This window comes from Centroberyx gerrardi, chromosome 3, assembly GCF_048128805.1.
Source record: "Centroberyx gerrardi isolate f3 chromosome 3, fCenGer3.hap1.cur.20231027, whole genome shotgun sequence".
Classification (NCBI taxonomy): Eukaryota; Metazoa; Chordata; class Actinopteri; order Beryciformes; family Berycidae; genus Centroberyx; species Centroberyx gerrardi.
In genome coordinates, this window is record NC_135999.1 from 5,790,983 (window position 1) to 5,804,600 (window position 13,618).

Sequence of the window (13,618 nt, forward strand, 5' to 3'; positions counted from 1 at the left end):
GGTATAGTGTGCTTTATAGAGATTTTTCAAAACCAGATTTGTGGGGTTGAAATTAAGAGTGAACATTATTCTTAGAACAAGATTACTGACAAGCTATTAGCAGTAAGTTAATTATTGGTGTTTGACTGCATCGAGAAAAAAAAAATGTAAATAACCAAATCAGACGCATTGATAACGCTCTTTTCTTCAACTTGTGCCATCACACAAACTTTATTCTCACTCTCTCCCCACATGGCTGCTGTTGTTTCTTCCCCCCTCTCAGCGACAGAGACGCTCCGGGTACCGAGGGCTCTACCATGATAAGGGCTGTGGATGTAGTGCTGACTGTGGCGGTCACCGTGTCCCTGTCGTGCCGGAGCGTCCTGGGCGGCTACGGCATGAGCCTGTTCGCGGCGCAGACCTCTCCGCCGGACCCCTGCTACGACGAGCACGGCAACCCGCGCCGCTGCATCCCGGACTTCGTCAACTCCGCGTTCGGCAAGGAGGTGCGGGTGTCCAGCACCTGCGGCAAGACGCCCAGCCGCTACTGCGTGGTGTCGGCGGCGGAGAAGGGCGACGAGAGGACCCGGAACTGCCACACCTGCGACGCTTCGGACCCCAAGAAGTACCACCCGCCGGCGTACCTGACGGACCTCAACAACCCGCACAACCTCACGTGCTGGCAGTCCGAGAACTTCATCCAGTTCCCGCACAACGTCACGCTCACTCTGTCGCTGGGGAAGAAGTTTGAGGTCACCTACGTGAGCCTGCAGTTCTGCTCGCCCCGACCCGAATCCATGGCTATTTACAAGTCCATGGACTACGGGAAGTCGTGGGTTCCCTTCCAGTTTTACTCGACCCAGTGCCGGAAGATGTACAACAAGCCCAACAGGGCCGCTATCACGAAGCAGAACGAGCAGGAGGCCGTGTGCACGGACTCCCACACCGACATGCACCCGCTGTCCGGCGGCCTCATCGCCTTCAGCACGCTGGACGGCAGACCGTCGGCGCACGACTTCGACAACTCGCCGGTGCTCCAGGACTGGGTGACGGCCACCGATATTAAAGTGACCTTCAGCCGGTTGCACACGTTCGGCGACGAGAACGAGGACGACTCGGAGCTGGCCCGGGACTCGTACTTCTACGCCGTGTCGGACTTGCAGGTCGGGGGGAGATGCAAATGCAACGGGCACGCGTCTCGGTGCGTCAAGGACCGCGACGGGAGTCTGGTGTGTGAGTGCAAGCACAACACCGCCGGGCCGGAGTGCGACAGGTGCAAGCCTTTCCACTACGACAGACCGTGGCAGAGAGCCACAGCCAGGGAGGCCAACGAGTGTGTCGGTAAGTCCATCCAAAATCCTCCCGGTGCATCCCTCCCGGCCCGGGGCGGCTGGTCCTCACTGTGACACATAGACTGTGATGGTTTTAGAGACAGCGGGCCTGTTTGAGTTGTCATTTTATTTGTGCTGGTTGGAAGGACTGATGTGATTTTGAGTTGTACCGCACTTTGAGAATATTTCATAATGAAAGAGAGAGAGAGAGAGACCGCGCAGTGTTGGATGGATATTCAGTGTAATTTGGAAATGAAAAATTCCGAGTAATCGGGTTTTCCAATGTGAAAAAATCCCCAGATATAAATTGTTTACAATTATATTATTATTATTATTATTATCATTATTATTATTATTATTATTATTATTATTATTATTATTATTATATTGAATTCGTTCGATTTAACGACTAATCTGCGACTAATTTTAGCCTTAATTCATAGCCTTAATTCATCAAACCCAAAGCTGAACATCACTGGTTTCTAACCAAAACCACAGCAAGTCCCATTTTTTTTTATGATATTATGGCGCACGTCCACAAGCATAAAATTGTGTTTAAGTCACATGCAACATGAATATGCAATTTGAAAGCCATAAGTCCATTTAGCCCGTTGCAGGCCATAGCTCAAGTAGAGGCTCTTAAACCACCTCAAACGGGACCACTGCGCCTAATCATCCGCAGGAATATTTCTCATGGCTCCGCTTTACCGCTGCAATAAAGCGATGCTTTTTAATTTATTTGAAGAGTTCTGCAACAAGCCCACCGCAGTCCTAATTGAACGCAGATTTTCATTTTCACATAATCATTTTCCACATCAAAGTCAATTGACCTAACTGGTGCAACGATATGTATCATAAAAGTCAGGTGTTGTAGTTAGTTATAGGCCTATTAAAAAATAAATAAATATATATATATATTATCATTATTATTATTATTATCATTATTATCATTATTATTATTATTATTATTAATAATAATATTATTACTGTCAAATAGCTTTTCTGGCTGTAACTTAGAAACTAGTAACGCAATTTGGCTCCAGTGGTATTGTATTAATTTTATTTTTTAAAGTTAGTAAAAATATAGTATATTTTTTGTGAAAATAACAACAACAATGCTTATTACTTTAACTTGAATATTGCCATAATTATTATTAGGACATGATTTATTTAGCCTGTTGTTTATTAATCCATAAAGACTCCAAAACAACCTAAGAAAAGGGGCACTGACGCATTTAAATATATATTTCTATGTAAAATACCTTTCTACCCTAAAAAGAAATGAAGTCTTACAGAAAAAAGCAGCTAATCTCTGCTGCATGTGGACTGTGGTGTGCTGCTGCTCTGTGTCTGAGAGCCAGCCTGCTTCATCAGCTGCTGATCCACAGCAATTTAGGGATCAAAGCTGCACTAGTTTCAGTAGTTGTGTTTTATTACAGTTTGGCACAGAGATCTAGATTACACATATAATCCAGGATCACTAGCCAGACATGTCAGTTTCAAAGCAGCAAGGCGCTGTAAAGATAAAGCGACATATACGAGACTTGAGACGCGGACGAGGAGGAATCCTGAACTTGGGGCGAGAACATGAAAAAAAGTGCCTGTGTGGATGAATGAAATGACTAAATGTCTCATATGCAGGATGTACACTACAGGATTGTGGGTAGTTTGTGTTGAAAATCATGTGGGAGTTTTTCTCACACACATTCCAAAAGCAGCTCGGTCTTCAGTGTTATCAATGTTGCTGCTTGATGATTTTGTGAAATCTTGTACTAGGATGTGTGTCCATCAAGCAGCCATTGGCTTGGAGTCAGGTGGCTCAGCTTGTTTGTTTTTTTTTATTTGGAGAGAAAAGCTTGAAATGTCTTCCCAGAATCCTGAGGATCACAGAATAACAGAGTTGAAGTAATTGAATGATGGCGCTGCTGCTGCTGATGAATAGGAGGAGTGGGGAGATGTAGAGGGAGGAGGAGCAGCAGGAGAAAGATGTTGACGATAGAGACCGAGAGTAAAATCTCAGTGTGACTCCATACAATCACAGAAAGACACAGTCGACTTGCAGTAACGCAAACCAATTCAAACCCCCTTGTATTTTCCAAGCCCGCGGGGTTAGAGGCTCTATATTGTTTGACAGTCACCCGTGGCACATGTCAGCTATTTTGACACATGGCAGCTGTTTAAAAGCTTTCTGTTTGCTGGTGTTGTCCGTTTCTAAAGCTCAGAGACGTTCTCGCTGGCAGATGTGGACGTGTCGGTAGATCAACAGGCGCGGCTTTGTGGAAATATCCGTGCACTCTGTGACTGTAGCAACTACCTAAGAATGCACTCGGGTGAAGGTCACGATGTCTTGTATGAAAAAGCAAGTAATGAGGCCGTGGCAGAAGCAGGGGCTTTTTCTCGCTTTAAATACTACCTTCATTTGTCAATTAACACACCCAGTCTCCATCCTTTTTAAAATATGCTATATATTTTGGACATCAATCAAACCCTATTGTATGATTTTCTCCAGCCTTCAACTGATTGACTGATGAATCCATTATTGCTAAGCTTTATAAAGCAGTCCATCCTCCTATAGTCTTCATTACAGTTGAGTGCAGCAGTAGAATAAACTTAAATTCCTACTTGGCCAACATTACGAGCAATCAAGAGTACAGATTGCAAATGTCAAAGCCAAAGCACCCAGACAATAGATGTAACAAATATTCCCGTCTCCTTTGAAAGTTCATGTATGATAGAGAAGTGGCAGGTAAAGATATTAACAGCCAGGCAAAACCACCATAGTCTCAACCTGCAACCTTTGAATATTTAGTCTTCCAGGCGTCTGATTCAAACCACAAGCCTGACTCTTTAGTCTCCCATCTACAGCGATGCATGCATGCTGCTGTAAAAGCAAGAAAGCCCATTTACGCAGAACTCCTGCCCTCCCGTAGAAATGAATGGGTCCCCTCCGCCAATATCCTTGACACTTTATTTTTACCGGACCAGCATGCGTATAATATGTCTCACACTGGAGCCACAAAGGCCCGTCACTCACTGCATCCATCATGTTGTCAGCGAGGCAGGCCCTTTAGTAACACATTCCTCGGGGCTGTTTTTCGGCACCGCCACCCGCACCATCGCACAGGCCATGGAAATGTGTGTGTATCTGTGTGTGTGTGTGTGTGCTTGCTAAAGCAAACACCACGTCTCAAAGAGGAGAAGAAAGCACTACCTCACACCTCTGGGAGGGCAGGGGCCAAGGAGAGGAGGAACAGTAGATGGGTGGGTGCGCGGCACGGGGCAAATCTCTGCCAATGCTGCGATAGAGCGACCGCACCAAGATCTGAGAATTTCCGCCCCAAAGTGACAATACTTGGAAGTTCATTGGCCTCTTCCCCCCATAAGGATGTAGTTATCGGAAAACGCGGGGTGTTTCTGTGTACAATAAAGAGCTTGGCACTGTGCGGGGTTGGAACGGACGCGAGCTATTGAGTGCGCGGATGTGAGTGTTCGATCTCACCAGAAAAAAAAAGAGAGATATACACAAAGCACATCTGAACACACAGGTCGCTGTCTTTCCTCTTGAAGTGCACTTTGCTGATTACTTCCATCAGGATCTTAAAGGACGCTCATGCGCTCCTGAGTGCGCATCTCCATCCATTTGGGATATTGATTCCCTATAGGCCGCACAGGAAAGGCTTCTAATGCAATGAGTTCAGCAGCACCCTAGGTAGAAGGAGAACCTGTTTCAGTAGTAAGTCAGAAGTGTTGGTTGGAAAGGGCTGTCTGCAGTTTAGCACTTGGAGAATTAAGGATGCACCGCGGCCTCGAAGAAAGCGCCCGCATGCCTCTCAGTCTAAACAGCGAGCTCCACCCTAAGAAATCCCTACTCAACTCAAAGCGAAACTTCAGCAAGTGAAGGTGACATCGTTTCGGCTAATCGTGATGAGAAAAAGCTGCAGAGTGTCCCTCCGGAGGAAAAATCTTTCAATAGAAATTAACCGCAATGGCTGCGCCTTCTTTCTTTTTTTCCTCAGCAAATATCACCCCGTTCCAGGTTCTCGCACATTGCTGGAAGTGTTGGGTAAAAAAAACAGAGAGAGAGAGAGAGAGAGAGAGAGAGAGAGAGAGGGGAAAGTGTCTTGAATAATTCAGGAAGATTAGAAAGACGGCTTGAAGGCATGCAGAATGAAGAGACTGACACTGCGCCACAGAGAGAAGCAGGGACAGAGGGAGGGGTTGGAGATGGAGCGGGACGACAATGGCGAAAATGAAAGAGGCGGACGTAAGGGAGAGAGGGGGAGCATGATGAGGAAAATGTGTGAGGGAGAGGAACAGGGAAATAAAGGAGCAGCAGAGTGACATTTCCATGGCCCGCGGGCCAGCGGAGTATTTTGACGACAGTAGGCTTTGACAATCGTCTTTTTTTCCAGGCTCCCCTCATTGGGCCGGCGAGTAAATGGGAATGTAAAGGCCGGTGGGATAGGAGGGAACGTTTTCCTTCCTTTCTTCCACTAACACAACTTCAGAACTGTGTTGGCACGGCGATAGCATATCAGTGACTTGGCAGGGATTCTCTGCTCGCTGCCTGTAACCCTCTTCCAAAACCTCCTGTCTGTGGATTTCCTTGTAGCTGCTGCCCCTTCTGTACCTCTGTTTGGACATGAGGAGTCTCTCTCTCTCTCTCTCTCTCTCTCTCTCTCTCTCCTCTCTCTCTGTCTGTCTCCTAAACCACAGTATCATCTGGATAATTTGAACAGACCTGCCGCTTGTCTCGCCTCGTTACATCAAAATGTACACTTGGACGGCTGTAGAGAGCGCACAGTGCACCAGAATGTTCCCAGGTGCTGCTCAGAGGCTCCTGACTGACAGGAGCGAGCCATGCGGCGCAGGAGACTTGACACAGTTGATTTGATACCCATTAAAATAATTGGGCTTTAAAGCCGCAACCACTTATAGAGAAGAAAAAATGTTTTCTTGAGTTTTTTTTTTTTTTTTGCTGTTTTTGTGATAGTAAATCTGGGTGAGTCTCTGACTGGAGAAAGATAAAGATGACCTGCTCTCACAGCCAGACGTAACTGAAAGTTTCCACCTCCAAAAACTTGAATGTTCCTTTTGAGTGTCTTGATTGGGTGTGAGAATGATTTTGAAGGGACAATCCACCCAAAAAACACTTAAACACTGCTTTAAACAGCTGGGCCCATTATGTTGTTTGGTGTATTTTTCTTTTTCCCGTGGATACCTGGCCAAACGTAGACAACGTAATGTCACTTAAAGATATTTCCAGTGCAGCTACAATGGAATTTGATAGAAAACTTTTCAGCGATCTAAAACATCAACAGTAAACGTCAGGTTTTGGTGTCAGTCACTCACAATCGAAGAGCAAGAGCTTCTTTCTGGACTCACCATTTTGCACCGACATTCAACAATCATACACGGACAAATCTGTTATAGACGAGGAAGAGAGACCAATTTCTCCACTGACAGCAGCCTCAATAGACCAGAATGCAATGCAGCCACAAGATATTTTGTGTTTTGAGTAAGGGGCGTGGTCGTGATCATAGGCCCGTCCCGATGTTCACAAGCTAATTGGCTAGCTATATTTTTACGCCCATAAATCCACCTTTGATTGAAAGCTCACGGCCGTTCTCTGGAGGTTGTCAAAAGGCATTCTGGGAAATGTAGGAAATCACTACCTGAAGTAGAAGTAGACGAGGCAGGCTGAGGGAAAGTGGGTTCACCAAAAAAGTAAATTACAACACTTCGTCGCAAAATAACTCCTGGAATGCACTGAACATCACAGATGATGGCAATGATATAAAAGTGTATCGGAGGGTGGAGTTTTCCTTTGAGATAATTCTTGCTAAGTTGGTTCACGTGTATAAAGACGATATTATGTTTAAAAATGATCTTACCAATCATCGCATTTATCTTTCCGCCTTTGTTTGTACACAGGAATGACACTTGTTCATTCCTCATGTCGAAGGCATCAAGTCAGGGGCGTTCCGCAGGTCTTCCCTCAGATGTCTCCTAGCTGTCACGTCCCCTTGGTACCTGCCTGACACAGACATGACTGAGGGTCTGGTTAATGTTTGAGCAGCTTACCCGGCACCTTTATAAACCGGCATCCTTCATCTTCAAAGGCGCCGGCGGCCTCGTTGGCTGGATGCGTCGCGAGTTGCTGCTCACGGCAAACAAAGGGAGCAAAAGAGGTGGGAATAGACAGACGGAGAGGTTTTGCACTTTGCACTGCCTCATAGGCTGTTCCCCACCTTCACTGCTTCACTCAGCACTCGCCTCTCCCGCCTGACATGCACACACCTGTAGGCATGCACGTATGCATACACAGGCATACCCACACACACACACACAAACTGTTTTCTCCAGGCCTTTAGCCGGTAGTTCAAACAGCGGGGGGAATGCAGCTCTTATCAGTGTTTATGGCTCTTTTTGTAAACCAGTGCGAAAATAAGTCAGTCACAGTCCAGACGATCGGCCCGCGCTTCTATTTTAGACCCCGCTGTATTAAGATCGGCTGCATCTGTCAAACACACTGAAACATGGCCGCCGAGCCGTCACGTAGTGTAAGCAAGGCTGATGGCCGGCAGTATGTCAAGCCTTGTAATCCACCACCACAGCCAAAAACACACACACACACACACACACACACATCCACACACAGTGAGAAGGTACTATTTTTCTGATTCTAACAGACTTTTCCCTGCATGTTGCAAGACTATATGAGGTTCTATAGGTGTGCATGTGCATGCTAGAGTTATTACTGAGCATTATTACGGAGTGTGAGCTAGTTGACTCCGCCCCCACCCTCTCCTCCCAAAAAACACCAACCCACAGCTTACACACACACAACTGCTGGGAAAATGTGTTGAAATGTTGGTTGTGGCAAATGCTGTTGCTGTGTCATCCAAGAATACTGGGAGTAACAGCTCTCAGTGTGCGTGTGTGTGTGTGTGTATTTGTGTGTGTGTGTGTGTGTGTGTGAGCCCATTGCTCATTTGGTTGAGACTCTGTACCGCTCCATAGTTCTGTAAAAGTTTGAGTAGTGAACTTTCAGCCTTGGTTAGCATTAACAGCTGTTGAGTGCTGTCAGTGTCGGGGCCCTGAATGTAAGGACTGTACATGCACAGTAAAAATACCTGGGTGGTTATGTCTATTGATGGACCTCCAAGGACAGGGGACCTCTGGGTAATCTTCCCCACCACTGGTGTATGACACAGACCGACCCCAATGCGCTGCAGCTCTGTCTGGCTATGGACAATGTGCTGTCTTCTTGTTGTCAGGTGAGACTGGGAAACCATTTTTGCAGAGCGGTGGTAGCGGTTGGTTCATTCAAAATTAGAATTCTGAGTTTCTATTTACGTCATAAAGTGACTGAGAATAGATAAATCAACTTGGCTGGTGACTGATGTGAAATTCCTATTCCTATTTTGTGTGCCGGGGTTCCAGGGCGAGAGAGTAGATTTATTCTGGATTTCAGGATGAAAAGGCTTGAACCTCGCCTGCAGAGGAATATGAAAGTTGTAAATCTCCATAAAAACAATGGAATTAAATACAACCATTACAATCGGAGCGATAGGACTGTCATAAAACAGCTATTTTTGGGTCCGTCTGCGACCAGAGACCACACTGGTCAGAGTCCCAGGAGTGAGATCATGCGTAACCGCAATAACTTATGCTCAATTGCAAGCAATAGATGTGATAAATACTGGAGATGCTGTTTAGTATCTCGAAGCGTGGAGGATCTTGAAGCTATTAATGTCAGCGTTTTGGCGGGAGGCCTTTTCAGTTGGAATTTTGGAGCCGGTCGATGCTTGTCATGAAACCTGTTCAAGAAGCAATTCGGTTTTGATGGAATTCCAGTTTTGCCGCACATAACAGATTTTGACAGGCCTTTGAAGAGTGGGAACAAGTTTATATTGGAAAAAAATGCGATGCACTGGTTGGTACAAAGCTATAATTAGAAAGTGTGTGTTTGCATGTGTATGTGTGTGTGTGTGTTGAGAGAGAGAAAGAAAGATTGCCATTGGCGTCTGACACCATTCATAAAAATTAAAATTAAATCCAAAATAGATGCATGACTCCTTATTACCAGTGCTGCTCCGTGCCGTCCCATATTACTCTGAAGTGGAAAAAGATCATTTTTAAGACAGTCCGTTTTCGAGCCTGTGACAAAGCTCGGGTCACACCGCTCGGGGTGAAGGAATGTGTTCAGCTGACAGAAAAGACAAAAACGCTCTCTGAAATGTTGCAGTCTGTGTGTCTTTTGTTGGATCCAGGGTCCTCTGGGCGAAGCGAACATTTCTGCGGCTGTGGTTTTGTTTCACTGCTTTGGCTAAAACACTTAATGCAACACAGATCCCCCGCTCACAGTGTGAGTCCGCATTTTTAGCCAGCGCGCGCGTGTGTGAGTGCATGTGCCTGTGTGTGTGTGTGTGTGTGTGTGTGTGTGTGTGTGTGTGTATATCAGAGATAGAACCTCGACCTTGTTTTTGAGAAATGGTTTGGTCGGGAGCCATGTTGCCTCTGAAGGAAAGCCATATTGCGTTACTCTCTTGGCTTCTGGCCCGCGCTCACTTCCTCTTGTCACCCTCACTGCTGCTTGAACTCCCCATTTACTATGGCTGGGTTATCACATGGTCAAGAAGACTGGTGTGATCGTCATCATCTTCATCACCATCATCATCAGCATCCTCTTTATCACCATCATGATCAAAATGATCAACTCTCCACGCTTGTACCTGTGGGTACAAAACATACGTGCTCTTATTATGCTTTGATCATGTGTTGTACGTCTGTGTGTGTGTGTGTGTGTGTGTGTGTGTGTGTTTCAGATGTTTCCATTCTCAATCTGAGACACACTCTTCCAGCAGCTGGGGATAATTGGTCCGGCTGATGAGATCCAAGCGGGTCTTTTCTTCTAGTTTTCTAACGCAGCAGTTCTCTGAAAGCAAGGAGTGACTCAATATATTAGCTGTCCTCCATTCAGAGAACCAGCACACACACACACACACACACACACACACACACACACACACACACTCTGCAGTGTGTTTTCATGCCTGCCAGGTATATTCCCAAGAGACAAAACTGGGGGTGCTGCACATATGCACTAAATATTTTCAGCAATCTGATTAATCTCAAATTTAGCGAAACGGTGTTGGGACACGATGTCTCCCTCATGCTGAAGTGTAAAAGGTGCTTGGAGGACACACACACACACACACACACACACACACACACACTCTGCCACCGCTCAGTACACTAATAACCACACGTCGCTCCCCATACTTAATTCCCCCAGCGGCAGACAGACAGAGGATGTTGAGCTGTTCTGAGTCTCTGTTGATACCTGTCCTTGTTGTCTGCCAGTTACCTGTTTATATTGTCTGTTGGTGTGTGTGTGTGTGTGTGTGTGAGCGTGTGTGTGTTTGCTTACGCCTGTGTGTGAGTGTTTCCATGTGTCTCTCTTGTCTGCCAGTAGGTCTTGATATTGTACAGTGTATTTGTTTCTTGTGTGTGTGTATGAGAGAGAGGGAGAGAGGGAGAGGGAGAGAGATTGTGCAAGTGTGTGTGTGTGTGTGTGTGTGTGTGTCTCTTAATCTGCGCTGTCTGCCAGTGGGTGTTTACGCTACAGTAATTCTGTCCAGGACATGCGCAGCTATTCAGCGCCCGGGGAGACGTCTGTTAATGAATTAATTGGTGACTTGATGCCGTAGTGAAAGCTCGTCTTAGCCGAGGGAGGATCTCAGCACTGTGGGTTTGGCATGGGCCGCGGGATGAATGAGTTTGTGTGTGTGTGTGTGTGTATGAGAGAGAGAGAGAGAGAGAGAGAGATTAAGAAGGAGAGGGAGAGGTGTTTGTGTGTAATGGAAAGGTTTGGTTAGAGCGGGTACCAGATGATTAGGGGTAATTAAAACCCACGCCAGACAACATCAGCATGTGTTCACACATTAGACACTAGACACTCCAGTGCCTCACTCATCGGCCCGATGAATCACAGCCCGCCTGTCTCTGTATTGAGTAGCAGCATGCACACCGCAGAGTAAATCCTCTCTCGCCGTACTCCGGCACACCGAGGCGAAATAATCAGCCAGGGCCGCGGTCGGTCCAAAGACCATCCCATTTTGCAAGAGGCGAACAGTAGGAAATAGTATGCTGATGACTTTCGCTTCTGTCTGGTTCCTATAATGAGGTTTTTTGGATGTGAAAGAAGCTTCTTCGTTTTTGTTCCCTTTTGTCAGAATAGCTGGATTCACTTTATTGGTGTATGGATCACATGAAGGGCTATGTTCACTGTTGCTATAGATGCTAAAAACTAGGGATGGGACGATATGTTTATCTCACGATACGATTCAATGGGGTTCACGATTCAATACAACCACGATACGATGTAATAAATAAAGGTTCAGTGACGTCAAAGTGTGACTGTGCAGAATTATGTTTATTTCTGAGCCACAAATCCTTCTAGCAATGACATTGGCTTGCTAGAGTGTAAACAACAATTTTAAAATGTCATTACAAAGTGTAAACAGTATAATTTGGATGGAGAGCTTGTGAAATCATGATGGGCAAGCCGTTTCATTTGTGATTACTACAGCAGAATAAAATGGAGCTAATAGTGCGATTTATTTTTCTGCCCCTCGATACATATTGTCACATTTTTGTATTGCAATATTTTTATTTCGATGTATTGTCCCATCCCTACTAAAAATGGCACTTTACTGCATGCAACAGTGAATTTCTACTGCACTACAGCTCCATCCCCAGAGGAATTGTTTAGAAAATTCAAATGTTATTTTCTCCTCAGGTGTTGGAAGTTATTTTGCAACCAGTCATTTGAGAAACACAGTTTTATCTGCTTTTTCATCCCGCTGCAGATCCTTTGATAAAGAAGCTGCAGTGTCCACAGCAGTACTGGAGGACAGACTCAGGATAGATGCTTAATGAGCGACTTCTGCAACTGCAACTATTTCATTTATTCAATCCCCCCAGCCTACGCACGAGCCGGCGTCATTCATTTACCCTGCGCAGAATTAGCGCCGCAGGCTCTTTTATGTGAAGTCATCAGGTCTGTCCTCCTCTCTGTGTGGCAACAGACTCTTAACAGGGCCGATCCTGATTCATTACCATCACAGACAGGCCCGAGCGCTCTCGCTTGTTAAAGTGTCAGTGGATTGTTAACAGGGGGTCATAAAGGGACCAGTAAACAGGCTAGGAAAACACTGTGTGTGTGTGTGTGTGTGTGTGTGTGTGTGTGAGACAGACAGAGAGAGAGAGAGAGAGAGAGACAGAGAGTGCATGGTTGTGCGCGACATGATGTATGTTCAGGCATTGGCAGCTTTTTAAAGTTGAACTGCAGTGTGTGTGTGTGTGTGTGTGTGTGTGTGTGTGTGTGACCAGCTCCCGAGGCCAGGGCCAGCGGCGCTGTAGAGGATCAGGGCTTGATGACCTCAGCACCTCTGTGTGGCAGCGGGTTACTGCGCGGTTACCAAGAGGAGGCCAAAGCAAATATATAATGTGGCCTGGAGTTAATGAGAGAGAGAGAGAGAGAGAGAGAGAGAGAGAAAGACAGAGAGAAATAAAGAAAGTGAATCTGACAGAGGAAAAGAAGGTCGTTATCCTGCGCCACGGGCTACGCTTTTTTTTTTTTAACTTTCCAGTGATTGGTTAATGCAGTATTAATGGGCTGAAATGTAACACCTGAATTCAGTAGATCTGGGCATGTTACATCAGTATTTGCGTCATCAGGTGGAAGGAACACGCAACAACAGGCGCTGGAGTTGTCACATTGTGCCGCCGCTATCCAAGCCTGTTCACACTTAACATGAAAGACTTGGCAAGGCTCGCTACAACTCCCTTCGAAAGCCGTCTGCAGCTGATAGGGCTTTAACAGCGTCAACAACAACAATAAAAAACAGATACGAGAGAGGGAGAGAGAGGGAGAGAGAGAGAGCGGCTCCATGCTCGATTCAAGGTGAGACCGCTGGCTAAACTTCTCTGGCAACGGTCGCCCCGCTTGCCGACAGGACCACCAGGCGCGAGAGTGAGCGCATCGGGCCCAAAGCAGGGGTCCTTAACACTCGCAGTTATGGATGATTAATGGCCAGATGAAGTTACACCCCCTCCCCTCCCCCCTCCAACACACACACACACACACACACACACACAGCACCCTGTCGCGCAGATCAGAGCGCCCCCCGCTTTTTCTGTTGCACACTGCTGTCGTCATCTGAGTGAACTGTGACCGGCTGGAACCTGCCTCTAATGTTACAGTAGAGATGCACCGGTTAAATAAGCTGTAAATGCAA

The 13,618-nt window shown here is 46.3% G+C and overlaps 1 protein-coding gene across 1 annotated transcript in view; it reads left to right on the top strand.

Moving 5' to 3' along the window:
• Positions 1 to 296: 296 nt before the first annotated feature.
• ntn1a (netrin 1a) overlaps positions 297 to 13,618 on the top strand; it is a 65,941-nt gene continuing 52,619 nt past the window's right edge. Inside the window, exon 1 of the mRNA XM_071922550.2 lies at positions 297 to 1,320. Within this exon, the coding sequence (XP_071778651.1) occupies positions 297 to 1,320 (1,024 nt within the window). The remainder of the gene's footprint in view (positions 1,321 to 13,618) is intronic.